A 24,627-nucleotide genomic window follows, 5' to 3' on the forward strand; every position below is an offset into this window, starting at 1 on the left:
ACAAGGAGGTGATTATACCTTTGCATAAGGCAATGGTCAGGCCACACCTTGAGTACTACATACAAGTCTGGTGGCCTCATTTTAGGAAGGTTGTAGAGTTGCTGGAACGAGTACAGAGAAAGACAACAAGATTGGTGAGAGGAACAAAGGGATTCTCTTACCAGGAGAGGCTTAAATTCTGTAAGTTGCAGCATCTTGAGACTAGGCACCTGCGAGATGATCTGATTGAGGTATAAGGCTTTGAATGGTTTGAGCAGGCTCAATGCTAATGGAATACTTCCACTTGCTCAGATTAAGAACCTGAGGGGGCATAGATTGAAATTGAGGAAAGACAGTTGTAGATTTTATTTATTTATTTATTTTTTTGGCTGATACTCTATAACCTTGCTTTTTTGCATCATATGCCTCAACTAATGCTTATTCTTTCTAGGTAAAAGCACCGTTTTGTTCCCTTCACCAATCTGCCTGCCTTTCTCTATACCCATTCCAGCATATCTACATCCTGCCTAAAGTGTGACCTCCAGACCTGTATACAGTACTCAAGATATGGCCTAACCATGGCCTTGTGCAGGGAGATAATCATCTCCTTATCTCTGCTAGCAAAGTTTCTGTATATCACTGACAAAACCTGATGAACTGTCCTGGCAGCATGTCTGCACTGCTGAGAGAATTTAATGTCTGATTGCACAATTACCCCCAGGTCTTTTTCATTTTCCACTATCCAGAGTGTAGTACCACATAATTGATAAGTTATTGATAAGTACACTACCCATATGCAATACCTTTCATCTGTCAATGTTAAACTTCAGCTGGCATTACTCAGCCCATTGACCTAATTTTCCTAGATCTTGTTGCAGTAGCTCAGCCTGATTACTATCATTAACTACCCTGCCAACCTTTGTATCATCTGCATACTTCGATGTTAAGTCTGCTATGCCTTCATCAATATCATTAATAAATATTGACAACAATTGACCCAGCACTGAACCCTGGGGGGCCCCACTAATGCCTACTGATAACCACGTTCTGTCTTCTTTTACTCAGCTATCCTTTTATCCACAGCAGTAACTTGGCCCTAATGCCATATTGCTCCAGTTTTTATAGCAGTCTTTTACGTAAAACAGTATCAAAAGTCTCCCTGAAATCCAAGTACAGCAATACCTTGCACAGTGCAGTTAATGCACTGGAAAAAACTACTGCACTGACTGAATCAGCACTAAACTGGAAATAGTTATTAGTGGAGTGGGTATCATAAGAATTTTTTATTGTAAAAATAATTATGCATGATTAGTTAAAAAAATAATAAATACAAATAGTAATGAGCTAGACTAAGAACGAAATTAATTGATAAACTTTATTTTGAAAAAGAAAAACGACAATTTAATTTGAAAAAATGAAAGCTAGAAAATTTTACTGATTAAAGAAAAATCTATTTAATCTAAGTACACCATTTTGTTTTTCTTCTTTTCTTTGTGGAGTTCTCGGTAACATTGAATGGAATTTTATAACACTCATTGGGCATTAATGCTATGCTCTACGTCTGGATCATGATTCATAATTAAGTCTGAAGCAGTTTCCACTGCCCTAAACATTTTATCAAGCTGTGAGGGAAATTATTTTTCTCACACTTTGCTAGCTCCTTTGTTACACTCTGGACTTCCTCCTGCTTCCTGATATGCCTGTTCTTGGTCTAAGTTACGGAAAGTATCATTATCAAGAGCTTGGGAATAGGCATCAATGCACTCTCAAACATTAGCCAGGTGGGAAGGAGCAGCAGTGCGTTGCACACGCTTCTTGATTAGACCGGGGTTCGAGCCCGTCACCACCAAATACGGAGGATGTGGAAAAGTCAGGGAATGACCACCGCATATCCCGGAGCAATATGGCCTTAGTTGCTAATGCTCCTAAAAACCAAATAACAAACAAACAAACGTTAGTCATTTTCAAAGACTCGAATCCAAGATTGTTTGCAATTTTGACGACGTCTTCGGAAACATCCTGAATTTCAGACTCAAAGCTGCAGGAATCACTTTGCAACGAAGCAAAACTTGCTTCCACACTGCTGTTATGTTAATCTTGCTTACTTCAAACCTCGATTCATTTATGTTTTCAATAGCATTTCTGATGATGTAATTTTTACAGAATTTAGGCAAAGATGGTGCAGCATCTCCAGTTGTCGCCTTTAATGATTGACAAAAAGTTTGTCTCAAACAATATGCATTAAAAGTGGCAATGGTACCTTGATCCATTGGTTGCAGTAGAGACAGTGTTGGGTGGAAGAAAATGAATTTTGACATTTTCATTAAAGTCACAAAGTCCGGTTGGATGCCCTGGTGCATTATCCAATAACATCCATGTTATTTCTTTGCAGTAACGTTCAACCGCAGGACAAAAGTAAGTTTTAAACCACTCTTCAAACAAAGTTTTCGTTACCCAAGCTTTTTTTTATTTGAACACTAAACAACTGGGAGGGCCTTCTTTGTATAACCACTAAGTGCTTGGGGCTTTTTCGCATGATATACAAGCATGGGTTTTAATTTAAAATCTCCAGATGCATTTCCGCCCAGCAAAACTGTCTTTTGATACCTTGTAACCTGGTTGAGTTTTTTCATTTTCTTGAAGGCATTTTTTTCCAAAGCAAACCCATTTCATCAATATTAAAAATTTGGTTATCTTTGTACCCACCTTTCTGAATAATTTCTATAAATTCTTTAGGAAATTTTTCGGCAACATCTTTGTCTGCACTTGCTCTTTTGCCTACAATATGGACATTATGAATTCTTGAGCGTTTTTTAAAATGAAAGAACCAACCACAACTTGCCAAAAATGTTTAATCAGTTGTCCTGTCTCTGTAATTTTCTTCCATTACATTTTCTTTAGGTGCATTGAAAAGACTCATAGCTTTCGTTACAATTTCCATTTGATTTAATGGGATTCACTTCTGACTGCAACCTTCTATCCATATTGATAGCAGACATTCCATATTTACCATTAGAGAGCTCCTTTTCTTTACGATTGTTTTCGAGGCAAAAGAGTTGGTAACTATTCCATACTCTTTGTACTGATTCTTTTCTTTTACAATTCTTCTTATAGTTGATTCATCTATTTCTTTGTCTCGTGCAAGATTGGCAAACAAAGCACCTTCTTCACAGTATTTGATGATTTCAAGTTTCTCTTCTAATTTCAACCATTTACATTACTTTGGCTTGGTATCACACCACTTACTTTTGTCACTCGTAATAAAGGGATCACCGAGACTATTTTCACTCGTAATAAAGGGATCACCGAGACTATTTTCACTCGTAATAAAGGGATCACTGAGAAAAAAAAATCACAAAAAGGATACACCCATACTTAAGAAGAAGCTGAACTTAGACTACCTTTGGAAGTAAGTGATGCCACTACTTATATATAGTACATATGCACATGCGCATTGTATAAGCTTGCAAAAAGATCTAGAATAAGAGAATGATGCAAATTTTTGGAGATCATTCTAGAAAATTTTAGAAAAATGTCAGCCATATATGACTGCATTATCAATCAGAGTCGTTTTTCTTCTCTACCACGTCTCGATAGTTTATCTGCCATTTAGGTCTAAACTTTGAACAGTATTTCTTCATTGATATGAAAAGCCTAGTAGTATCTATGATTACTTCTCTGAATGCTTCCCAAATTTGCTGTTGGTAACATCATCAGTTGGTCCCACTGTATAGAATTTAAAAACTGTCTGAGACCACTATACTCACCTTTACGAAAGAAAAAGCCTTTCCCTTTATCCTCTACAGTAGTTATGTCTTTAATTAAATTCCACATTAGTACACTGTGGTTGCTGCCACCTAGTGGATCTGTCACCTTCTGATTCTTAATGCATGTAGAATCACTGCTGTAACCAGATCAAGGGTACTGCTTCCTCTTGTTGACTCTCTAACATGCTGCTGTAGAAAACAGTCATTCAATACAAAATTAAAATTCTTCCTAGAGTGTGAGTGACCAATCCACAAATTCCAATCAACACCTGTAATGTTAAAATCCCACATTATAAGATATTCTGATTTACTGGCCCGCTCTACTTCTCTGTACAACTGTTTGTCATCACAGTCATCAGGCATATGACACACTCCTGCTCTCAATTTTGTTTTGCCAGTGCTTATAACACACCAGATTGATTCAATATTGCACTGGTCATCCATGCTGACTGGATGCACTGCCTTAGATTTAATATGCTTTAACTAAGAGTATAATCCCTTCACCCTTCCTGTGTACGTTGTACTCCTCATATTCAAATTCAGCATCACTTATGTCTGAGTGACACCAGCCTCCACTATCCCTAATAATGTCTGCATTTGATGACTTAATCACTACTTCATCAAATTTATTTACAATGCTCCAAGCATTAGTGTACCTACAAATATAGATGCACATGTTCTTACTTTTAGTTACCATAACACAGCTCATGTATTACTTGTTCCACGATGACCCAGAGCAGGGCTTGAAATCCCTGACACTTTGCTTTCTAGGCTGTTGCTACATGTTCCAATAGATGCAGTGCAAGAATCAGTTTTGTAGGGAGAACAAAAGGGTACTCTTACCAAGAGATACTTCAGTTGTGCAAAGTGCAGCAATTGTAAACTGGGCACTTGTGAAGAGATTTGACTGAGGTTTTTAAGGCTTTGATCAGATTAACTAAGCTCAGACATCCCACATGAAGAGAGGGGACATAAATTGAAATGAGGAAGGTTGGCTGCAAGGCAGATGTGTGAAAATGCAGAAGATGGTTAATTGTTGAAACAAATTTCTGAATAGTCAAATTCTTCCATTTTTTAAGGAAGAATTTGACAAATTATTAGATGAGATGGATAGGTGAGTTTTTTTTGTTTTGGTGCTGTATAAGCTTGCTTCCTTGATTTGCCACTACTAAAAACTGAAGGAAAGGATATTTGAAGACCTCATTACAATTCAAGCAGAGCCACAGACTGTACTTGCAAAATACAGTCTACAAAACCTGAGACTTCATAGATGCTTCTAACAATGACAGAACCACTGGACTTATTGTTTCAGGTTGTAAGGGAACTTCTTTGAAGATGCCAGCATGAAATAAACACTAAATTCAATTCAGTATAAAGCAAGATAATATATTCAATTCAGCAAAAAGCAAAGCAAGCATATCATAGGGAATCTTCTAGATCACATTTCATACATGCATGGACAAACTGAACTTTCTTTTCCAAACATTGGAGGGAAAAAAAGTTAACACTGCAAATAAAATTATCTAGTTCACATTATAATTATCCAAAAAATTTTAACATCTGATTTATATATATATATCAATGTTTCACACTGATTTTTATATGAACATACTGTAAATTTTATCTTCCATATCATAAATCATGTCTATCATAAGTTAAATGGTTTAAATCATTTACCATGTTTGCTACTGGCTTGACCTTAATGAATTTAATTCACGACTGAGTCAATCTAGATTGAGGAGGGAAAGACATTTTTGAGCATTTTTCTCACTATGGCAGAATTAGTCAACCACTGGTGAAAGTTGTTGGCCAACTATAGTATATCCTTTTTCTTCCAACAAATTGGAAAAAAAATGGTTCTTAAAGTCATGTGGTTTTTCATCCAGCAGGAAGGTGTTAAATTCAAATTATAAGTACAATAAAACTCAAATTATTTTTCTCACCTGTTCACCATGTTCAATTTTCTGTGCAAATATACCATATTCATATCTTATTCCATAACCATAAGCTGCAAGACCAAGTGTCGCCATAGAATCAAGAAAACACGCAGCTAATCTTCCAAGCCCTCCATTACCAAGTCCTGCATCTTCTTCAACATCCTCTAACTCTTCAATATCTAATCCAAGCTAAAAAAGTAAAATAACGTGTCCCATACATCCACTCTTATAACAAAACATGTGTCAAAGTGATATAAATCTAATATAAAAAACATTCAAAGTATTATAAATCTAATATAAAAAACATTCAAAGTATTATAAATCTAATATAAAACAATGTTCAAAAATCTAATATAAAGCTAATATAAAATTGTTAAAACTGACTTCTTTAGCTAGTGAGAATGTGCATGAGCTGCAGGTGTGCACCAACTCCAATTTTTTTGTTCTTTTTGCACTCTAAAACTACTCTGTTCACTAAGTGGTTAAAAACGCTGCTTGAACAAATTTCCCCACAATTTCTCTACTAAAAATTTTAAAAATCTCTATTGAATAAGCTAAATATGATCAGGTGCAACTAACTGCTGCCTGCAAGCACCTTACTTAATGATTAAACTGAATGTGAAGAAATAATACAGCAATTTATGAACTAAAGCAAATGTTAAAGTAATGTCTGAGCAAATGTTATATGCCATAAGTTTCTAGTGCAAATTTTGCATAAACAGGAAATCTTAAATGTGTCCTGTTCATTGACTACAAAATTTGCAATCACCAAGCAGGAGAGATTTTTAAGGGAATTCCAGAGGCAAAAAAACTCTAGAAGATGAGAAGTTCAGCAGCTCTGGTGGTGAAAAAAAAAAACACTTAATTGGTTCATTTCACCCAATCCATTATCAGGACAGAACTCCATCTGCTGAAAGTAGATTTAACTTGGCGCTATCAGTGGCATTTTATCCATATGTGGTTCCAAACATGCAGCAACAACTGCAGATACTGCTTAGTATTGAAGGTTCTTTCAGGAATGCCAGTCATAAAACTATTTCAATGGAGGCTACTTCTATTGTGATTTTGGCTAATGTGATAATGGACTACAATTTACATATCCATTCAGATGAAAACTCTCCAATACTAAACAATGTCATGTACTAAGTTTGCTTTGGAACTGAACCATTCATAAAACTGATGTAATCAATCTGTATTATCCCCATTCAACTTGTTTCACCACAAGCCACACACCCAAGTTACAAGGTATGATCAAAAATTTCAGGAACTGAACTAATATTTAAGAAATGATGAAGCTTACCAGCTATTTGGATGGATCACCTATCTCACCGAACAACTGTACAGAGAAATAGAGTGGGCCAGGAAATCAGATTGTCTTATAATGGAGGATTTTAACTTTCCAGATATTGAATGTAACTTGTGGCTTGGTCACTCAGATACTAGCGAGACTTTTGTGGATTTACCAGATGACTGTTTTCTACAGCAGCATGTTTGGGAGGGAGTGATACTCTTTATCTGATTATCAGCAGTGATTATTCATGCATTAAGAATCTGCAGAGAAAGGAACCACCAGGACACAGTAATCACAGTGTACTGATGTAGAATTTACTTAAAGATGTAACTACCATCAAGAGTAAAGGAAAAGGTTTTCGCTTTTGTAAAGGTGATTACAGTGGCCTCAGACAGTTTTTAAATTCAATACAGCAGGACCAATTGATGATGTTACCAACAGCAAATTTTAAACGTGAGGCATTCAAGCAATTAATCTTGAAAACTACTAGGCTTTTCATACTAACCAAGAAATACTGTTCAAGTTTTAGGCCTAAATGGATATCAGAGAACTAATGAGACTCATGCAGAGAAGAAAAATGCATGGGATACATATAAATATAAGGCGAAACAGAGGCCTATCATATATAGAAGCTAGTTTGTAATCAAGTCACAAAGGAGATTAGGCAAGCGAAGGCAGATTATGAGAAATCTTTGGCAAAGGATGCAAAGAAAAACAGCAAAGACTTCTTTACTTATGTAAACTCCAGAAAGAAGGAGATGAATCAGATTGGTCCAATTGATATAGATGGTTCAACTGTTGATGATCCTGCTCAGGTAGCTAACAAACTGAATGAGTATTTTATTTTGTATAAGGAATTCACACATAAGGAATTCCATATGGAAGTGAAGTCCAGAAGTTTAACAAACTCTAACAGGGAACTAAATGATTTTGTAATAAGTGAGAAGAAAGTGGAGGACAAATTGGTGGAGGTAAATATAAGAAAGGCACCTGTGGTCGATGAGATCTATTCAGTTATATTAAGGGAGGCAGAAAAAGACTTTTTTTTTTTTTTTTTTAATAAGCAAACCTTTAGCCATAATTATGAGAGCATCCTTGGATTCAGGGGAGGTCCCCATGGACTGGAGATGTGCAAATGTATCCTCAATTCACAAAGGAGGAATGAGGAATCAAAGGGTGAAATGAGAACTTACAGATATGTTAGTTTAACTTCTGTTCCAGAGAAAAAAAAATGGAGTTGCTGGTTAAAGAAAAAGCAATGCAGGATCAACTAGACAAAATTGCAGTTACAGTTCAGACACAGTATGGGTTTGTTAAGGGGAAGTCTTGTCTGACTAATTTGATTGGATACTATGAAGATGCCACAAAGGAACTGGATGCAAAAAAATAATTTTCATGTCATATACTTGGATTTCAGGAAAGGTTTTAATACTGTTACACATAAAAGACTGCTTTACAAATTGGAGCAGTGTGGCATTAAGGGAAAGTTGCTGCTATGAATAAAAGTATGGTTGAGTGGGAGAAGACAGAGAGTGGTAATCAATGGACACTGCTCTTCATGGACTAATGTTATTAGTGGAGTCCTCCAGGATTCGGTGTTGGACCCAGAGCCGTGCCAAGGGTGAGGTGAACAAGGCGCTTGCCTCAGGTTAAAAGCTGAAAGGGGCATCAAAATAAGATTAAATAATTGCCGACGTTGCCATCATTAACAGTAGGGCACAATTTTTCATTCTTGCCTCAGATACTAAAATGGCTTAGCACGGCCCTGGTTGGACCCATTGTTGTTTTCAACAATGATATTGATGAAAGTATATAGTAAGCCAAGTGGTCAGGAGAAAGAGTGCAGTGGCACATACTCTTTGAGTGGACTGGAGTTCAAGCCCATGACTACTAAAGGCAATAAAAGTTTGCATTGATGTTGGGTGAAGCAAACACCAAAATAAAACCAAGAGTGTCAGGGCTGGCCAGCCAGCTTGTAAAAGTTCAGCTAGGCATATCAACATGGAAGAACAACAAGTGTTCCATCCATGTCGCTGACCCCTAACCAGGACAAACAGCACAGATAAAAAAAAAAAATTGATGAAGGTATATCAGGCTTAATGCCCAAGTTTGCAGATGATACAAAGGTTGGCAGGGTTTGTTAATGACAGTATGCTACTGCAACAGGATCTAGAAAAGTTGAGCAGATGGGCTGAAGGGTGCAACTGAAGTTTAACATTGACAAATGCAAAGTACTGCATATGGGTAGCAGTAATGTATCAATTGTGCTATAGTACACTCAGGATAGCAGAGAATGAAAAAGTCCTAGGGTAATTGTGCAGTCAGATATGAAGTTTTCAGAGCAGCATAGACAGGCTGCCAGAGCAGCTCATGGGGCCTTGTCAATAACATACACGAACTTTGCTAGCAAGGATAAGGTGGTGATTATCCCTTTGTATAAGGCAATAGTCAGGCCACAATTTTTTTTTTATTTTTTTATTGTATGATGTGAGCAATACACAAAGGAACCAGTTTTTTTCTGCTTCCTTCGTGTATCGTGGCTGTGAGATCCAACCAGATAGTGCGGCACCATCGTGATATCCAAGCCCGAGGTGGGATTCGAACCGGCGACCTTTGGGTTTCCAGGCAGGCACTTTACCCACCCAGCTAGCCCGGTCGCCACTGCACACTTTGAATATTGCATACAGGTCTGGAGGCCTCAATTTAGGAAGGATGTAGAGCTGGTGAGGGGGAACAAAGGGTTGCTCTTAGCAAGAAAGGCTTAAGTTCTACAAATTATAACATCTGGAGGCTAAGCACCTGTGAGGTGATCTGATTGAGCTGTATGGAATTCTTCCTCTTGCTAACAAATTGTGGGGGATATAAATTCAAATTGAGGAAAGACATTTAGAATAGATGTGCAGAAATTTTTGTTGGAAAAAATTTCCATCTGTTGTGGAAGTTGATAGCTTAAAAAAATTTCAAGGAAGAACTGGACAAACGTTTGGAGCGAATAGATAGGTGAAATGGGAAGGGGTTTTTTTTGGGCTGATGCAGTATAAGCTTGCTTTCTTGCATCATATGCCATTACTAATGCTAAATGCTGATGTCCTTTGAGGAAACCTTCTCAACACTGTATACACCAACTCCAATGCTTCTTCACTGGAAGCATTTCTATTGGCTTCTTTTGGAATTGCTAATAGTTCCTGTGTCATGTTCTGAATAATTTCCTAGTTGTTAGAAATCTATGACCTTTCAAAATAAGCTTTAAGTTTGGTGGGGGAAAAACATGAAGCTAAATCCAATGTTTATTGAGTACAAGGAACCCAGTGATCTTGTTTTTTGCAAGATTTTCCTGAATGGAAAATGTGTAGTGTGCAGCAGCATTGTCATGATGGAAGTGCCAATTCTCTGACTTTTCTCTGAACAGAAATGCAAAATTTCCAAAGAACTGCTTTGCAGTATTTCTGGTTTTGACAAGTTGGTACAAATTCATAATGAACAATTCTCTGAGTCAAATATGATAACAATGATCTTCACATTTGATAAAGATTATTTTTCTCTTTCTGGGGGTTTGGAGAAGACACACTTTAATTGAGGCTGCTGTTTTCAGGTCATACCCACACAACCACAATTTGTTAGCAATAATGATAGAAGAAACAAATTGTAGGTCAAAAGCAGTACCTTGGAAAAGATGCTCCTCTGATCATCAGTGAAAATGCAAACACAAACTTGACTGAAATGCATTACATTCCCAAATCTTGTGTTAAAATCAGTTGCCATGTCCCATAAGAAATAGAAATTTTTCTACAAACTTCATGGAGAGTGATCCTGATTAGATCAGAAACATGAGTGAATGACTCATTAGTTTGTGAAGCTGAAGGATGGCCAGAGCAAGGATAATATTTGATGGACAAGTAGCCCTCTTTAAACTTTGCTAACCACTAAAAAGTCTTCACATGACATACTGCATCTTCTTTGAAAGTGATTTTTAGCATATTGTGATTTCTACTGCACCTTTCCTCAATTTAAAATAAAATTTTATGCAAATTCACTACTCAGTAAAATTACTCATTTTAAAATGTGCTGAAACACAAAAACACTTTCTATTTAACATGTTCTAATTCAGATTGACTAAAAATAAGCTGGTGATTCGTGTGTTACTACATCTAGATAAGTCATCAATAACAAGTTGCAATTCTTAATGATGCTGCAATTTCAAGATATAAAATCAATCCCAAAACTTTTTGATCACACCTCCCACTCTTTGCAGGACTCCAGCACAGTAATGCAATTGCTAAAACTGCTATAACAGGCTTTGGTAAAAATAATGTCTCCTAGAGCATATATTCAACAAGTATCTTTAAAAAAACATGCCAAATATGCTTGCTCAGATTTTACTAGTTAAACTATTCTAATCTAAAATGGAGAAAAAGAAACTGACCTGATATAATGCTTCATCACAAGAACTCTGAATGCCCAAATTAATCATTGTGTTTGTAAGAGTTCGTCCCATATAATATTCCAGAGACAGATAATATACTCGCTATAAAATATAAATATAACATTACATCACACACGTTAAAATTTGCATAATAAAAGAAATAACTTTTAGTTAAAAAAAAGGAGGAATTACCTCTATGGTGTCTTGTAGAACACTTCTGTTCTACAAGACAGAAGAGAAGAAGTGTTCTGCAAGACATCATAGAGGTAATTCCTCCTTTTCTTAACTAATTGATATATAGATACTAATTGATATATATAATATCGGTGTTTTGATAAAATGTAGGTCAAAAGCAGTACCTTGGAAAAGATGCTCCTCTGATCATCAGTGAAAATGCAAACACAAACTTTGGTACACCATAGACACTCTTAAAAAAGCAGAGCAAAGAGCAAATGATGCCCACAACAACTACTTTGTAGTTTTTTTAAGAGTGTCTATGGTGTATCAAAACACCGATATTATATAGATACTAAACTCTTAAAGTATTATGCCTTGTGCATTTAATTATTTTAAATATTATCTTATACACCTTTTGGCATCTCTCATATTGTGCGATTAACTTCACAACTGGGTCATCATGTTGCAATACTAGGGTACCTGCCCACCCAATGATGATAGGCCAATAGCCTTGAAACATGTATGGGTGGTGGTACTCACTGAGAATAAGTAACAATATAGTGAAGCGTTACTTATTTGAGGTAGTGCAGTATCATGGCAACTCGTCGTGAAGGCAGAGCACAATATGAGAAAGAGCAAATGATGCCCACAACAACTACTTTGTAGTTTTTTTAAGAGTGTCTAAGGTGTATCAAAACACCGATATTATATAGATACTAAACTCTTAAAGTATTATGCCTTGTGCATTTAATTATTTTAAATATTTTAAATAATGTAGAATGTATTGAGCCATTGCAGCTCTGTCATCGATTAAAAAGAAATTACATAAACAATGAAAGATCATGTTATAGTATGACATAAAAGAAGCTTAACTCTTAACTAGTACACTATTCTTCAAAAAATATACAGACACATGTCTGTTTTGTACTATCTCATAGCCATTCACTTCAACAGCATGTCAGCCTCCTTTTGTCCAATGTAATACATTCCACCCTCCTGGATTGGCTTTCCACCAATGAACAACAGGCTGCAGCAAGTATAGTCCTCCATTTCTCCAGCAGAACAGCGAGCAGCTGAGTTCATGTGGAACAGGTTAGATTGGCTCTCTCCTGATATTCCAGTCCATTCCACTGGCAGGGTATGCTAGAAGTGGGGGGGGGAGGCTCAGAGGAATCAGTGACTCTGATATTCTCATTGTTAAATTTTTGAAGAATATCAGAATCCCTTGTTAAAAAATTAGTTTAATAAAATTTAACAAGCTATTTTAACCAGGAATGATCCTTAGCTGAAATTCTTCTTGAGCAAATCCCTTGTTAACAAATTGGGAGAATACTTCTTCCCATAGGTGTCCCATAAGCTTAAAATTGGGACTCCATTCCAAATTCACGTACATGAACCATTCACATACAGTTCCAACAATGTACCATGGTGCATTATCCTACTGAAACAAACATGGGCCCTTACCAAAGAAGTGCCACACTGCAAGAGCATGGAACTATCCAAAATCTTAAGGTAGGCATTGGTATGGGCCCATGTTTGGAGGTCCTAAGCCATACCATGAGAAACAGCTCCACACCATAACCCTGCCTCCTCCAAAAGTTATTAATGGCACAATGCACTCCAGCAGTACAAATTCTCAAAGCATCTTCCCATCAACACTTTCCCAACTAGAATAGGGTATAGTGAGATTCATCACTTCAAAGAACTAATTTTCACTGATTCATGGACTAATTACGGCATTTGTTGTACCATGTAAGGTTGTAGAGCTCTGTATATAGTATGTTCATATACACCTTAACTCCTGTTGGCACCTTAAATTCCTGATTGATGTTTTTCATGGATGTCTAACAAGTTTTTGTACTACTCTTTCTAAAACTCTCTTGTGTGGAGTGCATTTCTCTGGCCTTCTTATAGATTACTGGGGCCATGATAGTTGGTGTTGTCATGCTTCTATTTCACAATAATGTTAACGATGGTCAATTTTGAATAGTGTATGCTGTCAGCAAATTCAAAAAATGACAAGCCAGCAAGGTAACATCCAACATTAATACCTCTCAAAATCAGCCAGCTCAGTCACCAAAACAAGAACACCAATTTGTGTGGCTCATATGCCTTCCTCATATACTGGTCTGAATCACTTGTTCATCTGACATGTGCTGGTCTATGAAAACTGGCATCCAATAATTTTTGGAGGGTAATGTACAGTAATGTTTTTGTGTTAGCAGTAAGGTACAGTCTCATGGGCCACTATTTTATTGAACTTAAAAGTTGAAATATGATCACAATTTGCAAAAAATGAAAGAAACAGAAATGCATGTAATAAGAAAACATCTAAAATTTTAAAAATTAATTACAAATTAATCATTATACACCAAAAAAATTGTGTATACACTATTCAGCCTGTCAGATCTCATGCAGAATTCAAAAATTAATTGCAAAAAATAAAACTTGTAAGCAGTTTACAAATTTTCAAGAATTTGTAAATTCTTGAAAACTGAACAGATGGTGGTAGAAAAGGTACTTAATCAGCAGTGCTCATGTCCCAAAAATCTGCTTTTACATTGGAGTTTCTGTGGCACCTGACAGGTAGCCAACATTATTTATAGAAAGAAGCTCTTGATTTTTTTGAATTCTGCTTTCAGTATATCAATATATTATCTTTACTTAATAGACTGCATAAATTATTGTATGTAATGTTTATGAATTTTTGATAAAAATTTTAAATATCTGAAAAATACTTTTTTACATATTCTTTGTTTTTGACATATTATTTTTAAAATTTATATATCTTCTGATGAAAATGACAAAAACATCACATTCATAAAACAGAATCACAATGTGGAAGTATATAGTAAGAGGAGTTATGATACATCAGTAGATAAAATGAGAATACTAACCGATTTTTCCTCAGGCTATAGAGCCTACTCTAACAAGGGCTCTTTATTTAAACAGAAGGGTATGTTTTTTATCAAATTTTGCATTTCTCCCTTCCATTTTTCCCAACAGATGGTGCTGCAATCGGTAGGTGTTGTTCACCTGGAGCCACTCTTATTATTTATTTTGATTATAGGGTTGTACTTTTTAATTAGACCCATTAAAATTATTCTTTTCATTTTTTTATAAAATTTTGCATTGACTCCCTAATTTCCATTTTTACCCAAAAGATGGCACTGCACTCAGTAGGTGGCACTCTCCAGGTGGCGCTCTTATTATTTTTTTGGATTACAAGGATGTAGTTTTTAATTAGACCCATTTAAAAAATCAAACCAGTTTTAGTTCGATTTTTTCCTGATATATGACCAGCCTTCTGATCTTATTAAAATATACAATAAATTTGAGTTTAATTTTAGTGAACTTCTTAAGGAAAGATTAAGTATGCTATGGTTACTCTCTTAAGAAAATATTGCTTTTTTTTCCAATTGTACTTATGAAAGTGGCAACACCTGTCTGTTGATCTCTTTAAAAACAGAAATACAGTAAACTTGAGTTTCTTTTAATTCAGCTTAAGAAAAGATTGTGCTTATCTGTAGTCTTCAGTTTGTTCTTAAGAAAAGATTAATTTTTGTGGTTATACACCAATGAGTCAAAACATTATGACCAGTGAGTCGTTATGCAAATCGAAGCAACTACAGGTGAACTATGGTGCATGCACGGGTCAGGACATGGTATAAAAAACACCTGATACTGAGCTCCATTAATCGGTGTTACTCTTGTTCTTCACATGAGAAAGGTAGCAGACTTAGCAGACTTGAGTTTGACAAAGGCCAAATTGTAATTGCCAGATGACTAGGTCAGAGCATATCCGAAATGGCACGGCTGGTGGGATGCTCACGGTCAGCCATGGTTAGTACCTACCGAAAGTGATCCAAGGAACCCATTAACTGCCGGCGAGGTATTGGACGACCATGGCTCATCGATGCTCCAGGTGAGCGAAGGCTCTCCCGGATGGTAGTTGGCAACAGAAGGGCGACTGTGGCATAACTCTCTGGTAATTGGAATGCTGGTGACAGGAGTAATATGTCACAACACACAGTACATTGAACCCTGCTGAAAATGGGTCTTTGTAGCCGCAGGCTGCTCCGAGTGCCCACGTTAACCACTGTTCACCAGCGACAGCACCTACAATGGGCAAGCAAGCATCATAACTGGACCTTGAGCGATTGGAAGAAGGTTGTCTGGTCCGATGAATCAAGTTTCCTGTTGGACAGCCGGCTACATGTGCATCGTTTACCTGGGGAAGTGATGGTGTCTGGATGAACTGTGGGATGAAATCAAGCCAGTGGTGGCAATGTCATGCTTTGGGCAATGTTCTGCTGGGATACCCTGCGTCCAGTCATCCATGTGCCAGGCACGCTGATGTCTACCACCTACCTAAACATCGTTGCTGACCAGTTACACTCTTTCAAGGCAACGGTCTCCCTCCCCTGGTGGTGCCATCTTTCAGTAGGATAATGCGCCATGCTTCACCACCCAGATTGTTCAAGACTAGTTTGCAGAACAGCAGGAAGACTTCCAGGTATTGCCCTGGCCTCCAAATTTCCCAGGCATCAAGCCCATTGAACATCTGTGGTTTGTCTTGGAACAGCAACTGCGATCTGCAGTGTCTCAACCACGGACCTTACAGGAGTTAAAGGATCTGCTGGTTACATGTTGGTAGCAGATACCACAAAACACATTTAGAAATCTTGTAGCATCCATGCCTTGCCGGGTACGAGCTGTTTTGGCTGCATGTGAAGGACCATAGATATGTATTATCTCCGAAATGTGCATAAAGTCAAAAGAAATCTTGTAGTTATCTGTAGACTTATATCCCAGAATGATATTCTTCAATTTCCAACAGATAGCAGCATCATCTGTTGGGAAAAATTGAAAGATTAAATGCAAAATTTGATAAAAAATTAAAAAATACCATTCTATTTAGGTATGTATTTCACGCTGTACACCTTCCACTGTTGAGGGAAAAAAGTTGTGGCGAAGATCTGTATTCAAGATGTTCAGTAGAAGTTCTACGATGAAAGGGCTGAGGCATCTGATTATAAACTGTGGCACTCTATTAGCTCCAGTCAGAGGTAGCATATTAACAGCTTTAATCAGCTGTTTCATAGAGAGAGAGTAACATCTGCTAGGGCATCAGCTGGTGTATGAAAGTCAGTGAAGTTGATGTCAAATGTTTTCTGGTTCACGATCCTCATAATCAGATCAAAGATGTAACTGTTTCTATGGAAACCCTTTAAAAATGAATTGAATGAATGAATTTAAAAAGTATCTCAAGGGTGCCAAATACATTTCTGCTTGGGGGGGGGGGTGCAAAAACCTTAGAACCATGCCTGAAACAAGACAACCTCTAGGTCGGGGTATCTGGTCGGTTGGTTTGGATTGGTTATTAAAGAGCAGAGGAGAGCTATGTGGATGGCATAGCTGCTATAATCACTCTCCTTCCCACACCGGGTGGAAAAGACCTGAGTTCGAATCCCGTAAATGACACGAGGAATTTTTAGGTTTCTTTTTCACAAAATGGCTGTTAGTTGGTCTCAGGCAAAGGTAGCATATGTATTTCTCCCGGAACCTCGGTTTTTCATCCAGAAAACAGCACACGGACCAGAGAACACATGTAATTCACAGACTTAATATCTATGGTGCAATATATTCTAAGCTGCTGATGCACCTATACCCTATAACATAACATAGTGCCACAGGAGTCCCATTCGTGAATCTCGCAGAGGGAGGACTCAGAATCTGCAATTTCACTACTCTGTTGTAACACAGTATTTTATCGCACATATCTTACCACTTGTGTGGAGCAGAAGGGCTTGTAATTTTTCCTTGTCACCCGAGGTGTATTGCTAAGAAAAATTGTACCAGAACGCTCGCTCGTCAATTAATTACAAATAGTTACCTATGCTTTTTTCATTTGCAAAAATAAATAAGTCCAAGATTAGAATATTTGTTCAGTATTTATTTATAACTATTAAATAAAAATTTCAAAAGTAAGAAACAAAGACAAAAAATTAAAAAATTAGAAAAGCAAAAAACGAAAACAAAAACTCCAAAATAATATAAAAAACACTGTTCAGTATTTAAAATAATAATATAAAATAATATATAAAAATAATATCAAAAATACTGAATGACAAAAAAAAAAACTTCTTGGTCATTCTCCAGATGACTACACTGAGTGATCTCTGAATTATGACCACCCCAATGAAAACTGAATGCGACCCGCTGACCACGTGCGCAGTTAGTCGACATATATCGCATAGATAGTAATTAATAAGTTTTTATTCGTGCCGAAATAAACATTGATTATGGTACCATTAATAGAAGATCCAATAGGATCTTACAATACATAGTAACATTTTGAAAAAATGGTATCATGTAATAACAAACATCCTATATTATTTCATACATTTTCAAAGATGTATGAAATAATAGAGGAAATCACCAAGAAAGAGAAGAATGATGATATCCAGCTCAGTATGTGGACATGCACTTCATGTATATCATGTATGGTAACGGCTGATGCTGCATAAGCTTGCTTTCTTGCATCGTATGCCTCTACTAATGCTAATACTAATGCTAAAAGCCAACGGCAGTGCACTCGAGGCTGCACGTTTGTACCAAGAAGCATTTCCCAGCCGAAACCAACCAAACGTAGTGCCACAGGAGTCCCATTCGTGAATCTCGCAGAGGGAGGACTCAGAATTTGCAATTTCACTACTCTGTTGTAACACAAAGTAGTGAAATTACGGTAGTGAAATCAACACCTAAGAGAACATTGGCGCTTCGCACATGGAGTACAAGCAGATAGGCCCAGACGCATAACACCTGATGTTGAGTAAAGGGTGTTAGAAAGAACAAGGTCAAAGTCAAAGTCAAGGTGTGTTTGTTTCAAATGCGGTCTCCAGGGTTTCCCCTATAGCGGCTGTAGCATCTGAAAAGGTGAAGGCCGGCAAGTGTATGTATGTGGGTGTGTAATAGGGCTTGCAAACCGGTTTTATAAAACCGGTTAAATCGGTTTTTATATTGAGTTGTTAAAACCGAAACCGAGCTTCTAAAACCGGATTCGAATATTTTCTTAGTCAGCCCTCGAATATAGTTTTTTGTTACGCACATTTTCTTTTGTTTGTTCGTTTGTCTGGATCGCTCAACTGCTTTATGTTTTAAACATGTTTTTTATTTTATTTTAAGGTACGAATCTCATGGGCAAGTGGCCCAAATCTAGGAGGGGTACCTTTTATCTTCCCACCTGTATCATGGCACGATGCAGGTGTACTCATTTATGACTGAGTGAGTCGGAGCGATAGCGTAAAAGAAAATGCTCAACATTTCTTCGTTCCGTCTATCTTGTTCGCCAGACAAGTTATGGAACCCGCCTTATTGATGGTTACCCACTAGAACAGATTCGCTGAATATTGCATCAAATTTCAATCGTAGAAAGTTTTTTGCTTCTTTATTCCTATTAAATTTGCGATCAAATGTTCTCCAAAAAGCAGCTTCACCAAATTTAGCTTTTATGTAATTTTGAAAATACAATAGATTTAATTGGGGGGGGGGGGAATAAATAAAATGCGAATAAATAAATAAAAAATTTCTTTCGTGAAAATTTTGAAACTTGCCTCGTTTAGACTCTTCATTCAGTGCTTGCGAGAGTGACGCTTAGTATTGTGCCTTTGTTATCTTCAATATTTTTATTTAAAATTGTCGGTGATATAAATTCCTACTAATTAATATTTATTAGTCTTAATATGTCTAAGATGAAATCAAATGTATGGAATTATTTTGCTCGAAAAAGCAAAGAAGAAGCACAATGTTCGAAATGTCAGAAGATAATGAAGTCGTCTGGAGGATCTACATCATCTTTGATGTTGCATTTAAAGAAAATGCATCAGATTGACATTAAACAAGATAACAGTGAACCTCCCGTAAAAATGGTAAGAACATTAGAAAACTGTATCGTTAAAAAATCTGTGGATGAAGAGATTTCAAAATTAGCTGCTTTAGATGGATTTTCTTTTAATTCAATTGCCAAGAGTGAGTTTATACAATCAAGCCTTCACCTTCAGAGAAATAAATACGATAAATTACCACCAGCCTCAGTGAATGGAATTAAAAATATGGTTCTGAATTATTATAAAACTAAGAAAGAACTCATTCAGCATTTCAAAAATTCATTGGTTTTGGGTGCACGGTATTCATTGACTCTATACAAAATAAAAGGTATATGAATATAAATGTGCATTCAAAAGACAATCATTGGTCGTTAGGTCTTATTGAGATTAATGGTTCACTTGATAGCAGAAGAACTGAGCAAATTGTGAAGGGACACTTAAAGGAATTTGGTTTGAACTTAGATGAGGATATTGTTGCCTGCACCACCGATGGAGCAGCAATGATGATTAAGTTTGGCAAGCAAATTACGCCTAATCATCAACAATGTATAGCCCAGTGTATACATCTGTCAGTTATAGATGTACTTTATGAAAAAGCAATCAATTATGGTGCCACAGTCTGAGTCTCCCAAAGACAATGAAAATAATGAAAAAAGTAGTGATGATGAAGAAGTTGAAGAAAGACAGCAAGGCATGCTTTATCAAACCGACTTTACCGGTGAGCTCATTTATTTCTTCAATCCAATGGCCAATATTGCACAAACTATTAACAAAGTCAGAAAAAATTGCAAGCTTTTTCGAAAATCGCCTACCAAAAATGACATATTACAAAATTTTTTAAAGCAAAATTTAATGGGAAAGAATATAAACTTATATTAGATTGCAAGACCAGATGGGATAGCACATTCTATATGATTGAGAGATTTTTGAAATTGAAAAACTGCATTCCAAATGCTCTATGTGCAGTACTGTCAACTGAAGCTGTGTCTGACGATGACTGGAAAACACTTGAATTGCTATGTGAAACTTTGCGACCAGTTGAAATGATTCTGAAGGCTATAACTTCAGAAGATACAGACTTACTTAAAGCAGTCTTCAATAGAATTTTTGCTTGCTAAGCTTGATACAGCAGAAAACCCATTTGCTTTAAAGTTTCACAAAAGCCTTTTGCAGCGTTACAAAGCAAGAGGAAATTGCCAAACTGTGGCTTTGCTGAGCTATCTGCACAACCCCAAAAAGTTTAGGAAAGAAAATTCAGGTTCAAGACCTTTTGATTTTCCAAGTAAGCAAGTTTTGAAAAAGCATGCTGAAGAGATTTATCAGAGATTATTTGCAAAACATTTTGAAGGAGTCTTAGCGTTGAATGAAGAAACTGAAAATAAACGAACTGTTCTTTTAGAAGAAAACAAAGACTCGTCTAGTTCCGATGTTGGAGATACACTCATGCGAGAGTATGATAGTGTAATAAAGAGATTAACTGAAGAGCCTTCAAAATATCCGAGTGAATTGGAAATCAGCAAAGAATTTAAAATTTTGGAGGCAACTAGCAGTAGAAGTGAAAAGCTGGAGAAAGTTTATAGAGCACTACTGACCATTAAACCAACAAGTGTCCAATCTGAGAGAGTGTTTTCGATCACTGGTCTCTTTAACACAAAAATAACATCAAGTCTATCAGGAAAAATGCTTAATATACTGTGTTTTTTAAAGGTTCATTTTCAGAAAAAAGCTGAGCAATAAATAGTAAAGTAATTTTCCCAAGCTGTTTTTTTTTTCACATTATTTTTATTTATTTATTATTATTATTATAGGGCTTATTATTTTTTTTTTTTGTTTACTATATGAGAAGATAGTTTTTATTCAAAGGATATGAATACAATTTGTAATTTTGTATAATCTCAAGCTGGTTACTTTTTTGGAGCATTTTAAAATTTTTTTATTTTTTTTACTATAAGAGGTGATAGATTTTGTTTAAAAGATTTTATTACGATTTGTACAATCTACCCAAGATAAAATAAATACCTACGTTATAAGCTTTTAATCATTTTCCCTCAGTCTGAGAAAATCGGTTTTATACAAGCCCTAGTGTGTAAGTATGGGTCTTGTTATTTATTTATTTATTTATTTTTTTTTTTTGATTTGGTAGTTGTTGGCGCATCGGCTTCTGTGGCCATATTGCACCTCCCAAGGTTTTTGCAGTACTTTGATCCAAGCCCGAGGCGCGAATCGAACCCGCGACCTTTGGGTTGCCGGGCAGGTACTTCACCCACTCGGCTAGCCCGGTCGGCGGTCTTGTTATGTTGACTGCCCCTGACTCCCAACCCCAAAGCCGAGCGGGCTAGCCGAGTGGGTAAAGTACCTTCCCGGCAACCCAAAGGTCGCGGGTTCGATTCCCGCCTCGGGCTTGGATCAAAGTACTGCAAAAACCTTGGGAGGTGCAATATGGCCACAGAAGCCGATGCGCCAACAACTACCAAATCAAAAAAAAAAAAAAAAAAACCCAACCCCAATGGAAAGGAAGTGGGGATTGGAAGGGATGCGGAGGTTGGATAGAAGATAAGGGGAAGAGATAGACCTCCCATGAAATAGAAGAGAAAAGTTTACAATAGTGTATAGAGTGAAAAAAATAAATAAATTAATTAATTAAAAAAAAAAATATATATATATATATATATATAAAATAAATAAATACAAAAAAAAACAAAATATAACAAAAAAGAAACAAATAAAAAAATAAAAATAAATAAATAAATAAAATATAATAAAAAATAAATAAAATAAAATACAACATTTTTTTTTTATTTAAAAAAATTAAAATATAATAAAAAAAAGTACCTACATACAATCTTTACTATTAGCTAAGTGAGTACAATCACCACTCCTGGGGGACTTAATCAGAAAACCAAACCAATAAATAACACTTCATTACATTAATTAACACCATTTCAAAAGTATTACTATTAGGCCACAGCAACCAGACACACTTGTCCCGTCAATTGTACAGGACTCAACCACTTTGCCTCTTAACTTTTTTTTTTTTTTTTTTTTTGTATTTTCTTGCATTTTCTTCTCCTTCTCTCCCTTCTCCCCCCCCCCCTTTTTTTTGCTGATGCTATGATTATCTGATCCAACATTACCATATTTCAGTATTAAACTCAGAGGGCAAATGGCAAGGCGCTATCCATGTACAAACATATGTAGTACCCTGTCAGCGTTTTACAATTCAATATCATATTTACAAGATGCATAGCCAACTTTTCCTCTGTACACAAAATCGCTATTATTATCAAGTCACATCTTGACAGAAACCACACTTGGCTCAAGAACCACTAACACAAACAACCTCTTTGTTAATTCTACTAAATCCAATTTTATATTTATAGCAAATAATCTACAAAACACAACATCATTACCATCGTGGGGCCAACATATTTACTTACGAAAAGAAAACTAAGGACTTATCTACAGAAATCATATTTAATGGACAAAAAAAAGCATAATAGTTCTTGTCCTTGAACACAAACTCTGGATTACTTGGCATCACTCTTTACAGATCAACTCCAATTAGTCTCTTCCTAAGTGCAAACAATTTATCTGCAAAATTACAAAAAGCTAGGAAATTTTCTTTATCATTGACAAAACATGGTAGGTCATTTTCATTGTACACTTCTGTAAGAAGCTGTAGATTATTTCTTAAGTCTGTATAGAGATAGCAGTTAAATATTAAATGCTCCATGGTCTCAGGAGCACCACACTTACATAATGGAGAGGCAGCCAACTCCAGAGTGAACAATTTGGAGTTCAAGCTGCCATGCCTTGTTAGAAGAAAAGATACATTCAGACCTGGGCAAAACCAGGATAACCGTTGCTTGGTAAATTCTAATGTTAGGAAGGTAACTAAAAGTAACTCTACCAACTTTTGCATTGGACCAAGTTAATTGCCAACTATTAACATACTCTCTTCTAATTCTACAATTATCATCCTTAGTTGGTATGTCTATATTAATTGAATAGTTGCTCACCCTTGCAGGCAGAGCTTTCCGACGATAATATTGTAAGCAGTGGTACATAACTTCATATTGAACAGGAAGTTTTCCACTCAATACTTGGAGTGCCATTGTCGACACTGTTCCGCAATTTCTTGTCATTGCAAGAAGAAAGAAACGTTGTGCTTGAGTCAAATACTTCAAGACTAAACAGTTATTAACACGATAACCCCATGCACCTGCACCATAACAAATTATTGGTATAAAAATACACTCGTAGTATAACTTTAAAGTTGCGGGTTTAATTCCCAGACATTTTTAGTTATTTTAATGATTTTACCAGTTAAGACTTTTATTTTGTCCAGCACATTTTTTGCGTGGGCTACAAAACTAAATCTATCGTCCATCATTATTCCAAGATATTTATGCGTTCTTACACTTTTAATGGATTGATTATTACTTTCTACATTGGGGGGTCTATTCAGGTTCAAATAACCTTTCAAAAGCATTTGTTTAGTTTTGTCAATAGAATCTGTAGTTTGTGCACACTACACCAACCATCAAGGTCTCCCAAGATTTCGTTCGCACGTTCTTCAAGTTTCCTACGAGACTCTCCAAAAACCAATACGGTCAAGTCGTCTGCATATGCCGCCTTCAAAATTTTGTCGCGCTGTACCCCGAGCCACCCATCAAGAACCACATTCCAGCAGACCGGTCCTAGGACTGATCCCCGAGGGCAACCCCGAGTAACAGCACGAGTAAGCGAACAGACACCAGAATACACCACAAGGCTACGACCATGGAAATAATCAGAAACTAGACGATAAAGAGCAGCAGACACCTCTGTGTCCCGGAACCTCGCCAAGACACTTTGGCGAGGCTCCGGGACTTCAAAGGCCCCTTTGAAGTCCACAAAGAGGCCGAGAACATACTTGGAATCCGCATTTGAGATCCATTACAAACTTTGTAGGATCAACATTTGAACAGCCTTTTGTAAAGCCAAACTGAGTGTTCACTTGCAAATTTTTAGCCTTATAATATTTCATAAATCTAGTTACAATAACCTTTTTAAAACCTTGCCTAGCACTGGTAGTAATGCAATAGGACGATAGGTGGAAGGAACATTGAGGGGTTTGTTAGGACTTTTAACCAGAATTTTAAGATTGGCTTGCTTCCAGGGA

At 36.5% G+C, this 24,627-nt stretch overlaps 1 protein-coding gene across 1 annotated transcript in view; it reads right to left on the reverse strand.

Moving 5' to 3' along the window:
• The window catches only part of LOC150084884 (glycogen phosphorylase-like), a 227,805-nt gene that overhangs the window by 178,152 nt on the left and 25,026 nt on the right, over positions 1-24,627 (reverse strand). The window contains exons 2-3 of the mRNA XM_090376683.1: positions 11,398-11,499; positions 5,690-5,872 (exon numbers count right to left, since the gene is read on the reverse strand). Coding sequence (XP_090232809.1) covers positions 5,690-5,872; positions 11,398-11,499 — 285 coding nt within the window. The remainder of the gene's footprint in view (positions 1-5,689; positions 5,873-11,397; positions 11,500-24,627) is intronic.

This window comes from Mastigoproctus giganteus, chromosome 6 (genome assembly GCF_048544385.1).
Source record: "Mastigoproctus giganteus isolate SK-2022 chromosome 6, ASM4854438v1, whole genome shotgun sequence".
Classification (NCBI taxonomy): Eukaryota; Metazoa; Arthropoda; class Arachnida; order Uropygi; family Thelyphonidae; genus Mastigoproctus; species Mastigoproctus giganteus.